At 40.7% G+C, this 23,886-nt stretch overlaps 2 protein-coding genes across 7 annotated transcripts; both read left to right on the plus strand.

Moving 5' to 3' along the window:
- The first annotated feature begins 13,663 nt into the window (after window positions 1-13,663).
- LOC115751445 lies at window positions 13,664-15,461 on the plus strand. Its single transcript, XM_030689359.2, has 3 exons — window positions 13,664-14,158; window positions 14,711-14,832; window positions 15,059-15,461. The coding sequence occupies exons 1-3, from the start codon at window positions 13,724-13,726 to the stop codon at window positions 15,207-15,209; spliced, it is 708 nt and encodes a 235-aa protein (XP_030545219.1). The 5' UTR covers window positions 13,664-13,723; the 3' UTR covers window positions 15,210-15,461.
- Window positions 15,462-17,067: 1,606 nt separating this feature from the next.
- On the plus strand, window positions 17,068-22,294 carry LOC115751442 (cation/calcium exchanger 5). 6 transcript variants are annotated; one of them, XM_030689356.1, is made up of 6 exons: window positions 17,068-17,225; window positions 18,352-18,399; window positions 18,468-18,678; window positions 18,757-18,877; window positions 19,128-20,089; window positions 21,128-22,294. In XM_030689356.1, the coding sequence occupies exons 1-6, from the start codon at window positions 17,203-17,205 to the stop codon at window positions 21,890-21,892; spliced, it is 2,130 nt and encodes a 709-aa protein (XP_030545216.1). In that variant the 5' UTR covers window positions 17,068-17,202; the 3' UTR covers window positions 21,893-22,294. The 6 variants fall into 6 exon arrangements, with proteins under 6 accessions (XP_030545216.1, XP_048130382.1, XP_048130381.1 ...); XM_048274425.1 differs by having other exon boundaries at window positions 17,193-17,225; window positions 18,352-18,447; window positions 18,531-18,678; window positions 18,767-18,877; window positions 19,052-20,089; XM_048274424.1 differs by having other exon boundaries at window positions 17,193-17,225; window positions 18,352-18,447; window positions 18,531-18,678; window positions 18,767-18,877.
- Window positions 22,295-23,886: the final 1,592 nt, after the last annotated feature.

Here is a 23,886-nt window from a genome sequence, read left to right on the forward strand (position 1 = left end):
TACGAGTATGTTGGATGTTCTCATCTTCTGTGACATATTTTTGTAGAAGAGTAAAATCTAGGAAATTTAGGCCTAAATTTATGAAAATGAGGTCAAAGTAGCCTAATCTAACCTTCTTCTATTTTTAGGGATTTTCTAAATTTTTTTGTGATTTTTAAAAAAATTCCAATTTTTTTCGAAAGTTTTTTATTTTTATTTTTATTAGTTTAAGGGAAAAGTTACTAGAGAACCGAAAAGGAAAAGTGAAATATGTGAGACTTCATTCTGTTTTGTGATTCTCAAAAGTGATTCTTTTTTCCGTAACCAACTTTTTTTTTTATTCTAGATTTTGCTCTAAAACCGATTCTAATTCTTTAAAACCGATTTTGGGAACATAATCAGAATCGGAATCATTTAAGTTATCAAACATGGTTCTCATTTTTTTTTGTTCCAAGAAACAAAATCAGAGAACCGGAATGGTTCTCATGCATGCCCTTGTTCTTGCACCCTTTTAGCGTTCTAGGGCCCTACAATATAGAAAGTATTCTTTAATAGTGAGTACCTTTTCTTCCGCACGGCATGCTCAACAGCTGGAAATGCCGATTTGATCGGACAAGGATCGACCACAATTGTTACCAACTGTTGCACACGCAGCTATTATCGACTGTTACAAACCGTTGACGTAAAAAATGACTATTACCGACTATAGCACGCATGGGTGGGGATGTTTCGGCACTCCCACACGTGGCATCCACGCGTCGTCACCTCTTGGGCACGTGTGGATGCATATGGCAATGTCCGGCCTCCATCGGAAGCGTTCCACCACTCAAAATGCTTGTCTCGACAAGACGAGCCCATATATGTGGTCAAAATCAGTTTTTGCATAACAAAAAAGTATGAACACCGGCCAAAACAGTAAGATTCACTGTGGCCGACATGCGATGTGGCGCATTTAGGCCCATGAAGATGCCCCCAGTGTCCACCGAAGGCGTGTGACCACTTAAAATTCTTGTATCGATGAGAACCGTCTATGTGCTCAAAAACGATTTTCATCGCACAAAAATTTCAAAAATTGGCCAACTCCAAATGTTTCAATTTTGGGTTATGGTTGCTTTAATACCAAATGTAAAGCCACAAAAATGACGCACCCCAAAAACACCATAACTAGAATCTAAAACGCTACATGATAGAAGAAATGGGAATGGCACACCTAATTTTGAATCTATTGAAACTAATGCGAAACAATGACGATTCGGAACTCAAATGTTTCCCCTCTATTTCTCTCTCCAAATTATTAGTTGAATGTGAATGCCACTCACGAACAGGTGCGTTCTTTCTTTATATGAGATGATTTGTGCAATAGAAGGTTAGAGGAGTACTTGAGCCTTATTTATAGAGTTTTCAGCCACAGCTCCTCTCATTACAGATCGAGCCCAACTCAACCCATAGTAGCTAGCCCATATTAAACTAATTAAGAATTTGTATATCATACCTTAATAGATCAACCACGCTAAATGGTAAATATTAATTTCAATTAATTTAACCCACATCAAAAAAAATTCTTACATTCAAACCAACATGTTTCTTGGAGTAAGATATATAGTCACTTAAATAAAATACAACATATAAAAGGAGACACTACAAATTAACTAAAGGAAAAAAAAAAAAAACCTTTTTTTTGTAATTCCTATAGGCTGTATTTTCGTAATAAAACACAATTTAATCACAGTTTGCATTGATAAGTTTGTAATTATGTTTAATTAAGTAGAGTGTTAATTATTGTACAAATAAGTAATTTTAGGTACATTTACCGATACTCCAGCAATTTGCATTTGATAATTGAGAAATGAAAAACTCTCAAACACAAGTTATTCGAGCCTCCCGAATGCGAGCTCTCCAACCATAAGAGATGTAATATTCCCAAGTACGAGAGAAGGAAGATCGAGCAGAAAACCCCTAAGGGCGATTTTTTATGGAGGATTAGTGGAGGCGGATCAATGATTCAAATAAAAGTTGGCGGTCTTTTATGAGACAAAAAAAAAAAAAAGAGTAACATTGAAACTGGACCTAATGCTGAAATTTTTTTATGAGACCAAAAAAGATTAGGCTACAATGTATGTTGGACCTAAAATTGAGGATTTTTTATGAGACAAAAAAAAAAAAGGGTGGCATTGGGACTTACCTAATGTTAGGGATTTTTTGTGGGACAAAAGTTTAGACTAGAATTGAGATCGCACTTAAAGTTGAAGGCTTTTCATGAGAGAAAAATTAAAATTGAGATAAAAGTTAAAGTTGGAGTAGGTTAGTAGGCCGATAGAATTTTGAATTTCAGTATAACTCTAGTTTTGGCCAAAAAACAAAAATTCGATTGTACTTTCTCTTTGCTTGAATTATTCGATTGTACTTGAGGTACATAGATTACTGAGAAAATTTCGGATAATAGCCTGAAGTAAACTTTGTTTTAAATAAAAGTCTAAAGTGCTCTTATTTTTTCAAATAAATGCCTAAAGTGAGCTTTATTTCAAATAAGAACCGAAAGTTGCCATATAGGCCTCAAAGAAGGGCATGACCTCCCCAGCTAGTTAACGGTATTTTCATCATTTTCTTTTTCTTCGTTATTAATTGATTTAAATTTTAAAAATAAGCTAAATAAAAAAAGAACAAGTGAGGGTTGCGGGGCCCTCTTTGTGACTTCCTGAAATTTCAACCTCTGTAAGAAAATTATAAATTCCAGTGTGAAAAATAAATTTGGATTTTGAAGATTTAAGAGAGGATGATTGGCCGTTTCGAAACGTTCATAAAAAAAAGTCAAGTTTGAATAGTCAAACTTTGATTTGTAATACCAGTGACTCGTCGAGCGCAAATCCAATTTTATCTGAACCCTAAATGCGAAAATCTCGATTTTACTCTCAATAGATTGAGCTAAATGACCGTTCGATGTCGATTTGTTAAATTACCATTTTGCTTCTAAGTTTTATTTGTGTAAAACAAAATTATTAATGTTTATTTTGAATTAGTGAGTCCCACTTCTCATTTTCATTATTCGGCCGCCATTTCCCAAAAATTTGTGCAGCCACCCCACTTTAGCTAAGGTGACATCATTGCCCACCTCATCACCCTCTTCCCCAAGTTTTATCTTTTTTTTACTTTTCTCCCCCTCTTCCTGCCCAAGTTTCCCCCTCCCCACGTTTTTTTTTTCTTCTTCTCTCTCTCTCAGCTTTCCCCCTCCCCCCACGACGTGACCCCACTCCTCTCTCTCTCTCTCTCTCTTCTTCTTCTCCTTCTTTTCCTTTCGTGCGCGAGCAGAACCCCCAAAATCTGCACGACCACCACCCAGTTGCCGTTTTGCGCCGCGCCAACTTCGGTTCAACGCCGTTGGTCTGCTTGACACTCGCGAGGCCGCTGACCCGAGGGCTAACGTGGCTTGCGCCGCCGCGCCGAACTCTATCCGACCCAGATCCGGCCGTCGCCAGTCCCGAACCGCCATTGCGGCCCAACCGCGTCGTGACCCGACGCCGCTGTCTCGAGTTTCCCAAACGCCAGCCCACTGACTCGAGTCCTCGACGTCCGCCCGATCACTCCCTAGCTTCTGCTCAGTCCCGACGACGAACCACAGCCCACGTTCCCTCGGTTTTGTGACGCCGCAATCCCAACCTCCACTGTTCGTCACTTCCATCAGCCACCCGAGACCTAAATAGTGTAGTCCCAAATCCGAAAATAACCGAGGACCTGAGAATGTGCTAGCTCCTACGCTTAAATCCGTGACGCGGCGCTAACCCGAGGATCCGAATCACCCGAACCGAAATTCTGTCCGATAACCCCTAAACCCAAACCTTATCTTTGTTCAGCCACCGTGTAGTTGCCTCGTTGCCGCCGCGGTTCCGACCCAAGGTTGAGCCAACCCAAAGTCGCACGTGGACTCGACCCGATACGGGAGTTTGTAATGTGATCCCAGAATCCGACTCGACATCGAACGCAGGAGTTGTGAGTTCACCCTTAAACTCCGAATAGGGCGTTAATTGCATTTAAGAACAGATTTAATGTTATTAAATGCTAATTAGATTATTTAGCTGGGGTCAGATAATTTAATTGCATGCGATCGAATTACTTGCGTGAAGCCGAGTCGGCTAAATATTTTGGTATTATTAATGGAAGTCTGGAATAATTAATCGGGTCGGATTAATTAAATGTGATCGAGATAATTAATTACGTTAATTAATTATTACTGTATGATCATTATTATTATTATTGGACTATTATTGTATTATTATTGGGTGATTGTATAATGGCTGCTACTTGTTTGGATTGATGTAAGTGATCACCCTATTTGTGGTTGCAAAATCTTGTGGATGATTTGTATATCTATATGACCACGTGTGGACTGAATTTTGAGCATAAAAATGGCCTCGAGTCAAGTTTTAAGCACGATTGTTTGTGAGTGCATTGAATTAAATGCAAAGATAAGAATTGGCTCGATTGTTTGGTGTGCTTGTGTGGTCATATGATGAGATTATACCGTGCCGGTCGTACGGAATAACATGACTTATTAGACGCCGGTCGCAGCTTGTGAAGGACCGAAGCCCCGGCAATGATTCCTGGTAGTTCCGTGTCGTACCGGTCGTACGAATCTTACGGACTATCAGACGCCGTCATTGGAAGTAAGGGATGAAGCCTGGTCATGCCGGTAGACACTGCCAATCGTAGTGTTAAGCCACATCGGTCGTGTCTGCTGGGCACGATGGCCTCTAATAACCGTAACACGTGTGATACATTATGTATGAGACTGTGATGAGTGTTATGGTTTGGTGCCTTGATTTATATGTTGTTGGCTATTATGAGATGAAATGTTCGTCGTGTGGACCAAGGCGGGGTAAGTTTGCATGTGATTGAAGATTCACTATGATATTGTACTTGGTCATGTGGTAGATATAGTGTGGCGTGAGTCGCACGCTATCGATCTGTTATCGATGTTATCCTACATGCTTAGGATGCCTTGAGCGAGTCGATGTCCTACTCGGACTTAGGCATTGACTCACGGAGATTTTATATCTCACCCATTATTGTTAACCATTTTTCGGGTCTTAGTCGTGGGAAGCTGGAAGTGAGCAAGGCTTCTTTTTGAGTAGTATGGAGTAGTGTTAACCCCCAACCCCGAGCTGATATTTTTTTGAGGATTGTAAAAAGTGGCCCGAAAGTAGGGCTTGTATGTATGTACTTCCCAAGATTAACAAGATAATTAAATAAAAGTGATTTTTGGTTAGTATTGATTGATTTGACTTCCTACTGTTCTATCCCTACTTTAAATTTATTTGTTTGGGGAAATTACACGTTCCGCATGCGTTATTATTAAGATAAAAATAATGGGTCGATGACGTGCCCGAGACGTCGTCCATTTTGACTCGAGGCGTTTTGGTAGGGTTGTTGTGGGCCCGGAGATCGGGGCGTGACACTTGCCGCCACCGGCCCCCATTCACCTCAAGGGCCGACGATCCTCGTCATCCATCTTCCAAATCAGGTCGAGAGTGGCTGCTGGCTGGGGTGGGGCTAGGCGGTGACCTCGCCGGTGGTGGCCCTTAACCCGATTTGGGCAAGGGCCTATTTGCCGAAGGGGGGCTAATTATTATAACATTATTTTTTAAAATTTAATTTCATTAATAAAGAAGAAAAAAGTAAAGAATGAATGACGAAAATGCCTTTAACTAGATGGTGAGGTCAGGCCCTTCTTTGAGATCGATATAACCAATTTAGATCATTATTTGAAATAAGATTCATTTCAAGCAAATATTTGGAATAATATCAACTTCATGCTTTCATTTGAGAAAATGATGATACTTTACGCTCTTATTTGAAAATTTCCCTAGATTCTTTGAAGTGCTGGTGTTGGATTCGATTTTTGTTTCCTTCTTTCTGGTCAACACATTATTAGGCAGAAATCTTGTTTGAATTTTTTAGGAAAATCGAGCCGCGCTCTTCAATTTACCATCGTCGTATTTTGGCCAAACTAAAATTCGACGGCGACTGTGTACGAGCGAAGGTCGGATCGGCGGGGCTTAGAGGTGGCAAATTGGGCGTCCAAGCTCTAGCAAGTCTCTCAACCCCACCCCACGAGCTGGCCCGATCAAGTCGAGCCTATTGATGGCTGCGATTTTTGTTTTCTTCATTTTGGCCCCCCATATTTTCTCATTTAAGCATGTTTAGGCATGTCTAGATCCCATGAAGTTCGAGCCATCAACGACATTTTCGTGGCGTCGAGTCGATTTTCCAAAATTTCACCCGGGCGGCAATTCGGATTCATGTAGTGTCCTCGCATTTATGTTAAACTTATAGATAGATTGCTAAATAGATCGGCCCAAGCACGACCAGTTCAATAATCGCGTCGCAATGCTCGACTAAAGGGGATTGTTTTGGGTAAGTACACCAACGCTACCCCTTATTAATCAATCGATTCACGAACTTTCTTCGCTAGTAAATGGAAAAAATGCAACGTCCGTCTCGGATAATCCACCAAAAAAGCCTCTGATTTCAGTACCCGCCCGACAAAGGTTCGTGTCGACGTGCCCACATAAGGGGCAAGTCAAGCGACGCTCCTCGACACCATGGATCGCAACCAGAAACGATAGACGGGCACGAACACGGTGCACATGAGCCGGAACCCGTCGGCCTCCCCCGGTGGCGTTGGAGCCGGGCGGGCCATGCCGCGTTATAAATTGTCATCCCCGATTTGCCCCCACCCTCCAACAGAAACAATGAAAGCAAGCGGAAGGAGCTTTTAAGGTGTGCGGGGGACCCCTCTCGAAAAAAAGTAAATGCTGAATGCTAAATCGTCAGCATACCCCACAAAACACAACTTCGCGTGAACTGATTTTCCTGGCAAAAAGAGGTTGGAGACGATGCCGTGACGCCATGAATCAACCCCTTCATCCATCCCACCTTTCCCCTTTAACCCCACCTTCTTTCCATATTTTTTTTTTCTTAAATTCGTTCTAGATGTACAATACTCTCCTTTAAAAAAAAATTATATTTTATTTCGTCATAACCTTCGAGCCCTGAACCAGCCAAATGATACGACCAAAAAAAAAATAAAAAAACAGCCTAATGAAACCACTAGGGCAAACCTCCCGTAGCCGCTCTTCTCATTTGGGAAGGAGGAGGTGGGGAATTCAAAACCCCACCTTCGGGGGGAGTTAAGGTTGGAACATGTGAAGAGAGAGCAGGGTTTTGCAATCTACGCACACATATATCACACAATATGGCTCGTAAAATGGAATAGAATAGGATCAGACAAAAAAAAAAAAAAAACCAGCCAAATGATGGTTGGGGATGAGGATTGGGAATGCTCGGCGATTAAGGTAACTCCAATTCTAAGTCTTTCAGTTTAGTCAATTTAATTATAAACCTCAAATCAATTTTGGTTGGAAATCATTGACGTGGATAACATTTGTCCTACGTGGCACCGCAGCACCGACGTAAACAATTCTTGTAATTTTTCGAAATAAATGAATTTTTGGACCATTATTTATTCATTTTTTATATTCTTGTTTTTCTTTTCTATTTTTTTTCATTATTTGAGTCGGCAAAGGCCCGACGACTCTCACATGGCACTAGGCAAGGGTCTGCAGCCGCCTCACGGCCCTCGCCTGCCATCGCGTGAGATCGGCCACTAGCGGAAAAGAATGAAAAAACATTAAAAAAAAAAAATCCAAAATAAATTTTAAAACACGGTGACTGAACCGTCGCGTCACTTTGCTTGACTGAAAGTCTGAAATAGCACTATCGGCTTTGGTGTGGATTTAGAATTCTCATGTTCTCTTCCCAGGACCGAAGCTCGGATTCCCTTCTCTAAGTCGGAAACGAGTCCAATTTGCAAACACAAAATCCGGCCTCCGACGCGTAACCCAGTTTGACTTTATAACACGCTTCAATTCGGGCCAAGTTTCGATTACGGATTCAAACCCAAAACATTATCCTAACAAAGAAAGATTACGAGCTACTTTCATACCGTTAAGTCCCACTCTACTTTTAAAAAGTATCTGATTTATATCTCACGCGTGATTGGAAAAATCCTTTATTAGAACGCACATTAAAGTTGAGCCATCATCCAACAATTACATATCATTGATTTGTTTTCTAACGGGGATTCCCCAATTGTCATAACCCCAAACCACCTTACTTTAAAAACTCCGAGGTTGCATTGTCGAAAGGCAACCATACATTAAGATGGATTCACATCGTTCGCGCGATTTTAAAGGCTCGATGAGCGGGATGTACATGTTCGCGTTGCACTTCGAGTGTCACTAGATGGGGCGTCGCTACCGGATAAGGAAGATACGATAATTATAACTTGTAAGTTGGCGTTCATGTGTCATTTAAAGCTCGTAAATTCTACTACGCAGTCATGTCGTGCGGGATAGATTTCATAGGGCCACTGCATCGCGTCAAAGATGATTTACGAATTTAAAAGCTCATCATCCAAAAAAGCTCATCATCCAAAATAATTAAGTGATTTTATTGGAGCACATCATTCCTCGTGCGATTTTAAAGGCTCGATGAGCGGGACACACATGTTCGCATTGCACTTCGAGAGTCGCTAGACGGGGCGTCGCTACCGAGATAAAAAGATACGATAATTATAACTCGTAAGTTGGCACTCACGTGTCATTTAAGCTCATAAATTCTACTACGCGATCATGTCGTACGGGATAGATTTCATAGGGCCACTGCATCGTGTCAAAGATGATTTAAGAATTTAAAAGCTCATCATCCAAAATAATTAAGTGATTTTATTGAAGCACATCATTCTTTTTAGTTCGAAATATTTTGAAAAGTGTTATTTTTGCCACAAGACCCTTGAATAAATACAATGTTGACTACTTTGGGGGGAAAATTCTAAATAAAAGGCTTAAAATGCTCTTTTTATTTTAAAGAATGATCTGTCCAGAGATATTTTTGTCATTTGCCTTTTTTTAAGTTTTTTTTTTTTTTGTAGTTTTTCGTATCAATATTTTTTTTTGTGGCTGGTGAGGGTCGCCTTGCCTAGTAGACCCTCACTAGTCGCGGCAAGGCGACCTTGAGAGAGGGCTGGCCTCACCTTTGGCTAGTAGGGGTAGCCCTCGCCAAATCAAGCAAGGATAGCCTCACCTAGGCCCTCGACAACACACAAAGAGGTGTTAAAATCATAGTTTATCATGGCCGCAGAAGAAGAAAATGGCCATGAGGGCGGCCTTGCCCAGCCCTAACCAGTGGTTGGCCATTGCCTAAGACCCGTCACCTACGACAAGGAAGGAAAAAAAAGGAAAGAGAAAAGAAAAGAAAAGAGAAAAGCAAACGACGAAAATGTCCTTAGTTAAACTTCCTTTTTTGAAACGAGGCATTTAATACGCTTATTTGAAATAATATTCACTTTATTCATTTATCTGAGAAAATGATGACATTTCACGCCTTTGTTTGGAATTTTGTCAAACGTGGGATGCCATGGATTTTTCTGGACTAATTGCTAGATAAAATTATTTGAGAACACAACAAAAAAAATAAAAAGTTTTAAAAAAGATAAGGGCATTCGAGTAATTTCTCACACCTTACCTAGGAGATCCATATATATATATATATATATATATATATTGGTCGAAACTTCGAGCGAGTTTTAACTTTTTACTCGGGGCAGCAATTATTTGGAAGTTGGACTTCCTGACTCGGAATCAACCCCGAGAAAGACCCAATTCACGAGCTGGGCCCCACTTCTGACATTTTCCCAACTTTAATTCGCCATTAATTATACTGTATTTTCCGTAGCCATTTTTTTTTTTTTTTAAATTTTTGTGAAATCTCATGTTAATGATTATAGGCTGTCCGATCGGGGGAAGGCCTGAGACCTGTCCTGGTCAGGCGGTGATGGAAATGAGAGTCAGCACATACTATTTGCCAAAAAACAACACTGGGATGAAAGTGACCATGGCTTCGGCCGGCCCTTCTCCTTTCCCAACGCCAGCCCATAAAATGGGGGAAATTCAGAAATTAAATTCCGAATTTTTTTTTTATATTAGGGTCTGAAGGAAGAAAGTGGAAATTAAAAAAAAAAAAAAATTGGGAATCGGGAGAGTTAATTTAAAATTAAGCACAATGAAGATTTGCAGTTGGATGGACCCCACCAACCCTTGTCCCATAAAATATTTGCCGCCCTGCCATCCCTTTGTCAATCTCTTCTTGATCCATGGAGATATGCTGTGAGGAGAAGCTGCTTAGCCCCCCCTATAAATCTTGTTTGGAGTTCTTGGTCTCACTCTCACCCCGTTTGAAGGGCCTAGTTTTCTCGATCCGCTCAAATTTGCCACCGGAATCATCAATTTTTGCTATGATCTCAAATTTGCCATGTCAGCTTTCTGTCCAAAATCGCAATTAGTCATTCTTAATTTTCATATCTTAGGACGGTTTCCATTTCGAAGGATTTCAATGATTTTTACCGAAGTGGATTTGTCACGCGTCGGTCCGTGCCTATCACCCCATTATTTTTGCTGATGTGGATTTATTAACGACATGAAAATGCCACGTCCGGTTGGAATCGAACTACATGGTAAATTTGATAATAGATTGAAAGTTGATGATTTTTTTTTTTAAAGTAAAACAGCTCAAGATAGATTTAGGACTGGACCTAAAGTTTAGGATTTTTTCTAAGACCAAAAAAAAAAAAAAAACCAGGACATATTTAGGACTTTACTTAAAATCGAAAGTTTTTTAGGGTATTAAGCCCATTTTAAGGTTAGTGAACATTTCATGCCCATCGAAGTAAAAGCCTAGAGATTAGCACCTTCGAAATCATAGGTAAATGTGATGATTTTCTCCGAGAGATCTCCAGTGAAAAATACACAAAATTCCTTCTTTACTATCAAATCGATCATCGCCACTCTCTATAGTCCACGAAATTGTGCGCCACACGGAGGAAATAATAAAGACAACTGCAATACCGTAGGAAGACATCTAAATCCCTCGGTGAAAAAAAGAACAAGAAGGCAGGAACCGAAGATATCCAACTCTTACATAGATAATTGGAAGTCCCAACTAATATGACTTCTAGTGAGCTCAAACAAGTGCGGTCCAAGAAGTCAATTTGTCCTTTAACCGGGGCCATAACCATTGGGAAATGCCGTGCATGTTAGGAGTCCCCGTTTGGCGGGTCATCTGAAGAGTTGCTGCACTGCTCACATAATTAGAACAGCGGCAGATTTGAAGACGATGGACCCGCACGACATGAATGAGCCAAGTCATGAGGGGGTTCCTGTGGCTAGCAAGTGCACTTCCAAGATGGGTACAAAAAATACCAAATACCGTCACCAATCCAGCAAAATTTGAAATGGAAAGATAAACGTGTATAAAGAAATACAGATCACCACGCTTGGAGAAACTGTTCTTTGTGTGGGGCTGGTTGGTTTGTCAGGAGGGTCCAAAAAGCAAATCACGGGGCCAAAAAAAGAAAAAAGTTGAACGTGGAGGGAGGGAAGGAGGATCTGAAGCGTCATTGGCGAAGAAGAAGGACCAGGTACAGGAGAATCCCTCACTTTCATCATCACGAAACTGACCGAACCCCAGTTGAGAATAGATCTCTGGGAAAAGAAAGGACGCGAGGGAGCCAGCCAAGCCAAGTGATTCCCGTGAACTCTCTCTGACCTGCAACGAATCATTCATGGCCTCTTTGCATCGTTGCTCAGCAAACCCAGCCCCTTCCCATGCCTCTATACTCGTTCTAACTTGCTCATATAATTCATGGATTCTTCTCTAGAAAAAAAGGATTTTGAGTATTGCAGAAAGGTCCGTCGTGTTCTTGTGATCGAGAAGAGGCGAGGACCAGCTTAGGGCGTGCATGAAAGCAGAATTTCTACCTCGGAACTACTCCTGAAAAAATTCATTTGGTAACGCAATTTATAAAGCAGAAATTCGTTCAGTTACACAACATCATTTTCCTGCTTATGAAGTAATATTTTACTTAAGAAGTTATTTTCAACCCACTTTCAAAAGTAAAAAAAAAAAATTACTTCTTTTTTCAAAAATAAAAATCTCTTGATATCAATATCTCTCTCACTTATTCTTAACTCTATTTTATGTCGGCCTCTTTTCATTCTCAGCGTCTTTCTCTCTCTCTCTCTCTCTCTCTCTCTCTCTTCGTTGCGAATCGCTCTTTATACTCACTCCCAACCACACCTCCGCCGTCGCCAAACCTGATTCATCCTTTTGACACCTCTAGACATAGGCGAGGAAGCATCAGAATTATCTGTGATTTTAGAGTGGATATATGAGCTCGATCATCGTATTCATTAACACAATTTGTCTTATAAAATTGGTCATCATTTGCGTAAATAATTAAATAAAAATTTATACGTAAATCCATCGGTATTTGCATTTAACTTTTTTCGAATAACATGCATTTTAGGTTAGGATTAATAATTTTTCATAGAAGATTTGATGTTAATAATATTTCGGAAGTAGAAATTTTCAACCATTATTAAATACGTTTTTGTTCCAGTAGCAGAAATTTATCCTATTATCAAATGTCTTTTTCTGATCGGAAATTAATTTATGGCCAAATGTTGATTTCTGAAACAGAAATGTTATCATGCGCACCCTTAGTGATCATATGCATGCAGCATAGTATGTCTCGCGATCCTTATTTATTTGCATAAAGCACCCTCCTTATATCTTTGCGAGAAAGTCTCTCGAACTTATAAAATGGACACGAGGTACAATAGCAAGACTATTTCAAACCGTATCAACATAATAGTACTGTCCGACCTAAAAATAAATAATAATTGTCCCGAAACAAACACAATGGTCCTATTTGGTTCAGCATTGAAAATGATCATTGAGGTTCTAAAGTCCCTTGGCCAAATATAAATGGTGTTTGGTTAATTTTTTTGGCTCACTTTGGGAAAATGCAATTGTATCTCAAATACTCTTCAAAGTCTTAAAGTACTTTGGGCTAAAGAATTTGTGTGAAATGCAATTAATTATTATTATTATTTTAATTTTGTCACATTCACTTGTCGCCGCCGCCCATCGCCATTGCCCATCGGTCGTCGGTCGGCGCCCGTCGTCTATTGCACCCGCCGTCGGTTTTCGCCGGTCGCCGCCGCCATCGGTCCAAGTCGCTGCCTGCCGGCCGACCGCCCACGCAGTCGCGAGATCTTCGCCGACAGGCCGCCGTCGCCGCCTTTTCTTTAAAAAGAAAAAATATTTTATAAAGTTCATTTTTCATCAAATAATATTTACGTCAAAGTTGCTTTTCGGATGTGTTTTTAAAATACACTTTACCAAACACTACTTGCATTTTGAAAAAGGCCTTTAGCCCAAAGGTATTTGTATTTTTTCAAAGTCCCTTGATCAAATGTTGAACCAAACAGGACCAATGTGAGTTATGAATATCTAAAATTTGTCCGACCGCCTGTTTTTCATGAGAGCAATGGTAGAATTATATACAAAACCAATTTATTAAGAACGATGTCAGGAATTTTTTTTTTGCTAATATTTAAGTTACGCTTCCACTTATTTAAAATATTTATTTTTCATTTCCAATGTTGTCATTTTTTTTGTGTGGCGTAAATGATTTTGTTGAAGTCTTACAGAAGAAACAATATTGTAAAGGATATCAAACATCATCACCGTCCTGCTCACCGTCACAGTATATCTAGCAAGAAACAAACTCTCCTCTCTCTCTCTCTCTCTCTCTCTCTCTATTATTAGCGCGCGCACGGGCAAGAAGATGCCAAGCTCTGGTTCACTTCTGAGACAGCTCAGTGGGAACGAAGCTTGGGGCTCGACCTCAAGGAGGTGGGCCATCGGCGTTGGAAGCGGAAGCAAGAGGCACGACTCCGCCAACGCCGGGAGGAGCTTGGACCCGATGGAAGGGCTCAACCAAATGTACGGCGGCGAGAATGGCGGGTCGGTGATGAGGAAGAGAGTGATGGTGGTGGTGGACGAGAGCTCTCGCTCCAAGCATGCAATGATGTGGGCTCTCACTCATGTGGCCAACAAGGGCGACTTGCTCACTCTGCTTCACATCATCCCTCCTGGAGCCGAGAGATCTTCTCCTCCTCCTTCCTCTGATTCTTCTTCTTCTTCTTCTTCTTCTTCTTCTTCAACTTCTCCATATCTTGCCAATTCCCTCGGGTCTCTCTGCAAGGCTTCTAGACCAGAGGTGAGTATCGTTTTTTGCTCTGCTTTTCCTGGTTATAACGAAATGCATTAACCATTGTTCGTGTTTCGGTCACGTTCCATTGAACCCAACCTGCCACATTTGCTCCGTCGGTGACAAGTGACAGATTAGGCCTCAGATCTAGAGATCCTTTGGAGATGAGCTATATGCAGACTGGGTTTACAGTTAAAGAAAAAAAACTCATTTTTAGCCAAATGTAAGACGTGTGTTTTTCCTTAATTATGCTGTCAGATCCAATGCCTCAGGGCTCTGGTGTAGTACTCCTGCTTTCTCTCCTTTGGAGGTTGCATGCAGGGGACACTGGCGTGCGAGCTCCATTCTGTCTTGGGTCGTCTTTTTTCTTTTCTTTTTCAGAACTTGGTCTGTCTTTCTTTTCCTGGTTCTTTTCTTTTTCAGATGCCTTTCTTAAATTCCGTCTTTTTCAAAAGAATTCCCCTGCTCTCAGCTCAGAGAGAGAGAGAGAGAGAGAGAGATTAGTTGTTACTATTATCAAACTGGATTTCATTTTGATGGGTGAATGACGAAATCGCACAGGTGGAAGTGGAGGCACTGGTGATTCAAGGTCCAAAGATGGCCACTGTGATGAGCCAGGTGAAGAAGCTGGAGGTCTCTGTTCTTGTGCTGGGTCAGAAGAAACCATCCTCTCTCATCCGCTGGTGGGTCAAACAAACATCTCTCCATTCTCAAAGACTCAAAAAAACAACAGACTTTGAAAATCATTTTCCTCTGCTCTTTTACTTTGCAAATTGTGTTTTTTGGGTCTTCCACGATCCCGGACATCGAGATCTCTGACCTCTCAAAGTGTTTTGACGTTGTTGGGGAAATCCCCATTTTTTTTTAAAAATAAAATCATATTCTAATGAACTAACTTCGTTCGCGCAGCCTGTGCGGGGCCAGCAGATCTGAGGAGTTCGTGGAGCGATGCATCAACGGAGCAGATTGCTTGACCATAGGAGTGAGGAAGCAGAGCAGAGGCATGGGTGGATATCTCATCAGCACCAGATGGCAGAAGAACTTCTGGCTCTTGGCCTGATGAGTTGGGATTTTTCCTTTCTTTTTCTCCTAACCCTTATGTTTTAATAATTTTGTCAAGTTATTAATTTCCTAGACTAGTATCATTGCTGTAGTATAGTAGCAGCAGCAGCAGCAGCAGTAGTGTAGAATCCCAAGCAGGGGGTTATTGGAAGATCATATAATATGATTTAGTGTAATGCTGTAATAATTGTACAATCTAGGACCAGGACCTCCAACCATGTAATCTAAAATGCTAGTATCTGTCAGATGATGTAGTGATCTGTTGAGATGGATGATGGATGAGTCTCTCTCTCTCTCTCTCTCTCTCTCTCTCTCTCTCCTTGGAAATGATTGGTGCAAATTAATACCCTGCTTTCAAAGTTTTAGTCTTGTTAATTATCTTCTTAGACTGAATTTGCAGTCAAGCACTCAAGAATGGACAGAGTGTCGAAACATTATGAAAAGAAATTATATGGGTCATTTATAAAAATGTCATGTGGCCACAAGGGTGATGGTAGAAATTTTGGAACTCAATTTGCAAAACAGCAATGAAATATGAACTATTATCACAAGCGATTTCGCAAAATGTATTGCCTCGGACGACATCACCATAGTCGCAATTTGGACGACGATTAATGCATGATGTATACGGGGGTGGTTGCTCGCGAGGCGCCGTAACCCCTGCTCGATGATGTTAAGTGGAACTTGGATCAAGCCGCTCTTGCCCTGCTTGATAATGCTAAGTGGAACTCGAATCGAGCGAGAATGTCGATTGGGTCTAAGATTTCTGGTGAAGACCTTACGCCGGATCCAATCTAGCTTCCTGCTTGAGTTTTGAGTCGGCTCGCTTTTCCTCTAGACCTTAAAGTTGCCGCCATGGCTCAATCCTTTGGCTACTCTCGTGCACGGTGCTTATCCCAGCGATCGGCAATGGCGCCTTCTGGTTCGAACGAAAACCGCAAAGCATCCAGCTCTGCATCGCCGAATGTTTCGGAAAACCTGTTTTCCCAATGATGATGTGGATCTCTCGCGAGCCTTTCGGGGATCTTGGTCTTTTCTCGTTCGGCCTCAGGTTTGTCGATCCAGGATTCTTAGCTTGGTTATCAAGCCCATGCTTTACCATCCGTCACGTGATTCATCAAAGATTCTTGGTGCATCGGAAAGATCGAGACCCATGGTCAAACTTTCAGCCGAGCTTTGACTTCTCTGCATTTTATATGTCATAATTGAGATGTCGGCAATAAATCACATCTGAATTTTTAATAACAAGGATTTTCCACTTTTTTTTTGTGGCTCAGTGAATTCGCGTAGCCTATCTGTGAATTGTGGGTTTTTTTTTTTTTTTTTTTTCACAAAGCTTTTGGGTGAAAACAAGTCGACGTCGAAACTAAATAGTAGGTTTTCTATACGATTACAAAATGACAAAACTTCTAATACTTTCGATTTGGACTAAATGTGCTGATCCAAATTCAATTTTGACGATTTATACATCGAATATGTAATTTGGTTAGTGAAATAACTTTGAAATCCCGCTCGATCTATTAAAAAGACATCGCATGTCGTCGGGAGTCTTACAAAAAAAATTAGATTAACCATCCCTTGGATTTTAAAAATTCTTTATATTTTCGAAAAATAAGGTCTTTTGAAATTCATAATTTTTTTTAAAAGTGAGTGAAAAAAATACAGTAAAAATATCATACCATTTTTTGTGGGTCACTTATTTATATTTTCAACTTATTGACAAAGTCCATGTAAATATGCATTACATACAAAAATAAATTCAAATGAATTTTTTTTAATTTATCTCGGCATTAGTACGCCAAAATAATATTTTAAAAAATTTATTATATTAACCCATCTTCCAAAACTCAGTCAGAGGTGTTTGTTTCTGCAACTTCACGCGCGATCTGCGAATTGCGACTTCCATTCGCTCGTCCGCGATCGGAGCTCGAGATCCGCGAGCATCTTCGTCGTCTGATACCTGCGATCTTCGCGAGTTCCACGCTCTGGCGATGCAGAGTTTCCAGCTCGCGGGGTACGTTTTCTTGTCGGGGCTTGGCTCTCACACCCTCGAGTAAATGCTGTCCGATCTGTTGAGATTTCGCAATCTCTCGTTCCTAGTCGACAATGGAATGCTGGTGGCAGTTTACGATACTTTCAGCCGCGGGGGGTGGGGGGTGGTTCGTTGTGTTGGTTTTGGTTTTGGGATTTGCGTTTCGGCAGATTGTTTTGATTCCTCATGGATAGGGCGCTTTTGAAGTTCTTATGAAGCGATGAAACATGAAAGCCGGGGGACGATTTCCAGTGGAGTAGGATTTCTGTAAAACAGAAGGGTAGAGATCCGTGTTTGGTTAGTGAGGGCTTGGCAAGTGGATAATTTACGGCTATCTCAGAATTCAGCTAGATTGCACTGAACGTAGCAGTTCTTCATGTTTAATATCGGTCAATGTTACTGGGAGGGAGTCAAGTGCTGGATTAGTCTGGAACAAAGTCTTGTACATTCTTATCCTTCTTTTGGTGATTTAAGTTAGGAGGGAAATCTGACCCCCCAAAAAAAAAAGTTAAGGTGGGAAATGGATGGGAAAGTAAGTAAAAAGGCAGCGCAATGAATGAAAATTTTAAAATCACTTGTAAATGTGGAAGGCAAGCGCTACTATATGTACAACCAAAGATAATGCACTTGCTGCAATCTTTCCTGGTTTTTGTTAGAACAGAAAAACCCATGAGGATATCATGTTTTCATTGCAGTTATTAAATGGAGAGCAATGTGATCATTTCTTGTGAAGTGGTCATGCAAACCACACACAGACATGCACGTATATGTGCAAAATCACCTCTAAATGTGAATTTTTCTTTTTTTTTTTGGTCAAAACCTGTAAACGTGGTTTTTTTTAGCTGCTTTTCTGCTACTTTGGGTATGGCTTGATTTCAGGCTTTGCACCCTTTTCGTTGTGATGATTGCTGGAAAATTTTATGGTAGTAATTTTTTGCGATCTCATGTGACCATGGAGCTAATTGCTTTAGTATGTTGTTATTTGGATTTCCCCTTTGTGCTTTTATCTAGTGTCCATGAAGCTGCTTGGCCTTTCTTAACCTTTGCGTCTCCTCCCGTTCTCCACAACGAGTTTCTGTAATTATTCTTTATCTTTTTCTGCGTGCAGAAGCAAGAAGGTTGAGGACTGTGGGTTAGTGATTGTTCAGGAGCTGTCTGCACACCTCCTATAGACCTTTACTTCGTTGACCTTATGCTAGAGCAGGTGAATAAAGGAAATAAACTTGGTTTCACTTTAAATGATGAGGCTTGGAGAGATCGGGTTTATCCATTCAACAAGGTTTTCAGATTGCACTTCATAAATGATTTGGTGAATGGTCGTTGTGATTGTCTAAAAAGGCACTATGAATACATAAGAAATCTTCTTGGGCGAAGAGGTTTTCCATGGGAAGGACTGAAGAAGTTAGTACCAACAGATTATGATGCTTATATTCAGGTGCATCTTGATCCCTGTTCTATTTATATTTATAATTATCAGATTCTGTTCGATGCATGTAACACGTGGTTCATGTAGGAAAATTCAGATCTGAACTCACGCCAGACTGAATCTGACCCAGACCATTGTGTTTTGAGTTTGATAAGTGGAAATTCACCTTCTGTTATCCTGCAGCATCACCATAATAGCTATTATGATGGTAAGCATCATCTAATGATGTTATTTCTTAGAAAAAATTGCTTTTCTTCCTCTGTGCTGGGAGTTTTGGAAGTTTCTGTAAAGTCTGTGTATGTGTGTATATATATATCATGTGCAGTTTTTAAGTTCGTAGTTTTTCACCCTCATGTGTGTCTGTGTTCACTTCAATTGTGAGGGAGTAGATCTGTTTTGTGGTCGTTGATCAAGGTGCTTGCTCTGCCCTAATATTGTGATTGATCATTATTCTGAAGGCACAAAACGAAGCTACTATAATTACTGGAGGAGTAATTGGATGTCACCTACAAGCCTCTTTATGGAAGTTGACAACCATGGCCAAGGAGGTACCGGTCTCCGTCTCTCGTTCTTGCCCCTCAAGAAATGCACAATCTTCGTCGTTATCCTCTCAACTCTTGCCTTTTTCCTTCTTATTGTCCCACCACCCTCTTCATCTTACATTCCTCCTTTACCCACAGTTCCCCGGCGAACCCTCAGTAGCAACGTCAACCCCATCATAGCCAAACCTTGTTCTCTCTTGGCTGACCACAGTGGGATTGTCGACTACTCTGCCCTCCACTTTTGTCTCTTCTACCAAAACCCATATCTTTCAATCCCTTTTCTATCTTTACTTCTCCTTCTTCATTTTTATATCCTTATCAAAACTGCCCAGGACCATTTCTCTATTGTCACCACCAAGCTCTCCTCTCACCTGAATTTGACCCCCAGTATGGGTGCGGTTACCCTTCTTGCCCTGGGAAATGGTTCCCCTGATGTGTTCTCTTCGGTTGCTGCTGTCCGATCTGGACAATACAGGACAGGGTTTGGTGCTATACTTTCTGCTGGTGCATTTGTATCAGCATTTGTGGTTGGTTTTGTTGCAATTTATGCTGCACCTTTTTCCTTAGATGCAACACAGTTCGTGAGAGATGTGCTCTTTTACATGATTGCGACATTGTTTTTGTTTTGGGTATACCTGAGTGGGGAGATTTTTATATGGCAGGCATTTGGATTTGTTGGATTTTATATTTTTTTTGTTGTCTTTGTATTTTGGATGGATATGGGATCAGAGAGAGAGAAGGACGGGGCTAAGGTGGGTTTAGTTGGACAAAGTGAATTATCAAATGAGTTTACAGCATCTGATTGCAAGAGGGGAAGCGTTGATGGTAGCATGCGAGGGGTCAAAGCTACTTTTGGATTGCATTGCACTCTTAATAAGGTAATTCAGAAAGGTCAACTTCGTTTGTGACATTTTCTTCTTTCTTCAGAAAAATAATTCCTTCTGTGAGAAAAGCTATAAATGCCTTACGGAAGTCACTCATTAATGGTTGGAGATTGGAATGAGTTTTAACAGTTTTGTTGGTAAAAGTAGAGGAAAAAGGTTCACTCAATAATCAGATTCATACCTTTTCCGTGGCAAGGAATCTTGGAGCCAACTAGTTGGACACATTTCCTTGCTATTATGGTTGATAATAACATTTTCATCTGAAAGTAATTTGGTGGTTATATATTCTTAAAGGGCCAAGACTTCGTTTTCGGAGTTCTGCTCTCTTGATACATAGATTTATTTCTTAAGGACCGTCAAGTAATTCAGATCTGATTATATGACTTAAATCAATAAGGATCTTCTCAGGGAAGTTTGGAAATAGACACAGAAGTTGGGGCTCAGAGTAAAATTTTCTGGCGATACCATTGTTGATACAACATTGTAGGGGTTCAAGATGATAATATTGTATGTTGAGAACTTTCTTCATTGACAGACGGTTGGTGTTATTTTAATTTCAGAACTGTGCTAGGGTAATATGATGAACTGTGAATATACTTTTAGTACAAAATTTACTGTTCTGCAGTGCTTATTCCATTGACTAAGGAAGCCAATCCCACCATATGGGTATGTCTTAAAGAGGCTACTGCTGCTCTGGAATCTTAGGGTCCCAAACAATTTTTGAAGGAACTGATCGAAATGTGTGAGGATTCTGAGAGAAGAGAGTTGCGAATAAAGCTATTGAACAGGATACATTTATAGCTCAATCAATGTTATTGAAGTTGCTCTTTCCTTCCCATTTAACTATGTCGAGTGAGGATAAAGAAGGTATCTGAACGACATCAATGTTGACAAAGATGGGAAAGACATTGAATAAGAGTAAAAGTTGAGACTAGCCTCTGCACATCTAAGAAAACTGACTGAGCACTAACTGTAGAGTTTTTTCTAGACTTGTTTTGCCTTGATCTTACTTATATTTTCTATTGTGAACAGATTGCTAATGCATGGGAAGTTCCTGTCTCTTTTCTCCTGAAGCTCACTATTCCGCAAACTTCACCTTCAAAATGGAATAGATTATACATATCTCTCAACATTATTTTTTGCCCATTGGCCCTTTTATACGCTTGCAACTCCTTCATGCCAATAGATCATCCAGTCGTTTTCCTTGCTCCGAATACCCATTTTCCTCTGTGGCTCATTGTTCTCTTCACAAGCTCCTCTCTTGCCATTCTTCACTTCATCATGGAGAAAGAACCACCAAAAACCGAGCAACTGTTTGTGATTTTGGTAGCATTTGTGATGAGTGTGTTCTGGATATCCACCGTAGCAGGAGAGCTATTAAATTGCCTTGCAGCTCTTGGGACACTTCTTGATTTGCCCCCATCACTTCTTGGGCTAACAGTGCTTGCATGGGGAAATTCGGTGGGGGATCTGGTTGCTGATGTGGCCATAGCTAAGGCTGGCCAACCGGCAATGGCCATGGCTGGGTGTTTTGCTGGGCCAATGTTTAACATGCTTGTTGGGCTTGGAACTGCTTTGGTCATGCAGACTGCCAATGTGTATCCAGTAGCTTATGTACTTCACTTCCATGTGGGTATCGTGATGGCGTTTGTGTTTCTGCTTCTAAGTCTGATGGGGTCTCTCTTAGTGATAACATGGTGCAGATTTCGGGTGCATAGGTTTTGGGGATTCTCTCTTGTGGGTATCTATGTCCTTTTTATGGTAGTTAGTGTAGCTATTGCCAAGTTTTCCACGTGACAGTTGCTGAAAGTTCATCCATGAAAAGTTAGTGCCCCTGCTTGCACAATGTCTCTAGTTGGTGAAAGGACAAACATCACAGGGACACTGGACCATGCTAGAAATACCTGATGAAGGCTACTCAATTCTTTATGCAGATGGACAGATTTTGAGGATGGGACAGTAATTATCCTGATCAGTATTTTAGTCATCTGTCTCGATCCATTGGTATACTAGCTTTGTTAATTACTAGGATCGAAAAAGATTTATTCCGATGAAAATGCCATTGGTAGGCTTCGTTTTCCAATATGTTGCAGTGGATTAGTGTTGAAGTGTCAATGGCTATTTGTTGAGTTTTCTACAATGGATTCTGATTGCCACCTTCAGTTAGAAGTAGGCCATATGCTTCTCCTGTTCTTTTTGTATAATTGGCCATAATTTGCTTCGCCATCGAGGGGGAGCACAAATTTATGGTTTGCTTGGTGAGGAAGGAACAACTGCATAGTGGGAGAATGAATTTTCAACAGGCTACACAAGTGCAGATGTTATTGCTGCAGAGACGTAGCCCATGTCTCATCTTTTGATTGGAGCCCGTGGTATGGCAACAATGTTTTATGAGTTACCCTGCAAAGAAATGGTGGCTCTGAGTAGGGCATATACATTTGGGGCCTGTAAACGTGATTGCTTGAACGGTGTACGAGCTCATTCAAGTATGTGAAGCTTCGAATGTAAAATTTTGAGCAACTGTGCATTTCGAAATTGATGCATCTCTGAAGAGTCCATTTGTTATTGCAGTATTTTCTAGACTCTAGCCTTTAACCATCTGAATATTGCACAAATCTTTCGGAACATGGCGATGTTGGATTTTGTGGATCCCAGGAATGTCAGGTGGCTTGGTCATTATGCTAGATGGGATGATTAGGGATGAATCCTAAGAGCAAATATAGAGGGCGACAAGCTGAGATTGGATAGGATAGAATAAACAAAGCACGAACCGGGAGAGGAATAAGGATCTCGCATGTCAAACTGTTGCTGCCGCTTCATTTCAACTTCCACAGCCATGGCTTCCCAACTGTTACCACTGCAGCTTTCAACGGAACGTCGCTACCACAAAGCCTTACTGTAGTTTTAGCTGGCAAATTCCTAAATTTTGCTGTTACGGGGTTTTGATAAATGACTTCTCACTGACTTTTCACATGTTATCAGTGAGGTGCATAATTATCGAACCGTGAGAAAAATTGTCGTCATCGCAAACCTTTTTCTATTCAGGACAGACGAGCCAGGTCGGATACGTTTATACCAAAACTTTGTGCGCGTTGTATGCCTGGCTCGGAATGCCGGGATTGCCTAGTCTTTGCCTACTCGCATCTACCACGAAGGATTTTGTGCGCGTTGTATGCCCGACTTCAACATCAATTATTGTATGTGTGGATGGATATCTTGACTTGTACGGATTCATGGAGATTAGTTCAGTCGAAAATTCGGCTACTCCAAACAGTGGGACCAAAAAAAAAAAAAAAAAAAAAAAAGAGAGACTGTAATGGATGAACACTTCTCTATCTTATTTTTCGAGGCTGCAATGGAATGTCATTCCAAGGGGAAAAGGATAGAAGAGATTTCAGTCGACTAGGCTGCTCCTCCTCGTACGGTCACATCAATTATGTATTTCAATCCATGGATGAACATCTCACTATGTGATTTTTCAAACGTAAAAAAGCTGGGGAAACATCTCGATCAGTTGGATTACTCCATCCAATTCCAACAACATGCTGGAGTATAACAATTCCCGGTTCAAATTACAACTAACGGCTCGTTAGGCTTACCTAGACCCCGTTCAAGGCTCGAGACTCAAATAGGATGCACAGGGAAATTATCTGCGGTGTCGGCTAGCTAGCTCGGCTCCACAAGTCCATATTCGAAATCCTATATGAAATTTTATGACAGCACCATCAATAATTTTAAAATTTTAAAATATTAGATGAAAACGTGATTTAATGTATAATATAATAATATAA

The sequence above is a fragment of the Rhodamnia argentea genome, chromosome 2 (genome assembly GCF_020921035.1).
Source record: "Rhodamnia argentea isolate NSW1041297 chromosome 2, ASM2092103v1, whole genome shotgun sequence".
NCBI lineage: Eukaryota > Viridiplantae > Streptophyta > Magnoliopsida > Myrtales > Myrtaceae > Rhodamnia > Rhodamnia argentea.

Excerpts from the sequence above, each read along its gene's own strand:
- LOC115751442 (XM_030689356.1), top strand. The coding sequence starts at position 17,203 with ATGCAGAGTTTCCAGCTCGCGGG. Across the intron at positions 18,679-18,756 it reads ATTATGATGCTTATATTCAG|GAAAATTCAGATCTGAACTC; the intron begins GTGCATCTTGAT and ends TGGTTCATGTAG. Across the intron at positions 18,878-19,127 it reads CCATAATAGCTATTATGATG|GCACAAAACGAAGCTACTAT; the intron begins GTAAGCATCATC and ends ATTATTCTGAAG.
- LOC115751445 (XM_030689359.2), top strand. The coding sequence starts at position 13,724 with ATGCCAAGCTCTGGTTCACTTCTGAGACAGCTCAGTGGGAACGAAGCT. Across the intron at positions 14,159-14,710 it reads GCAAGGCTTCTAGACCAGAG|GTGGAAGTGGAGGCACTGGT; the intron begins GTGAGTATCGTT and ends GAAATCGCACAG. Across the intron at positions 14,833-15,058 it reads CCATCCTCTCTCATCCGCTG|CCTGTGCGGGGCCAGCAGAT; the intron begins GTGGGTCAAACA and ends TCGTTCGCGCAG.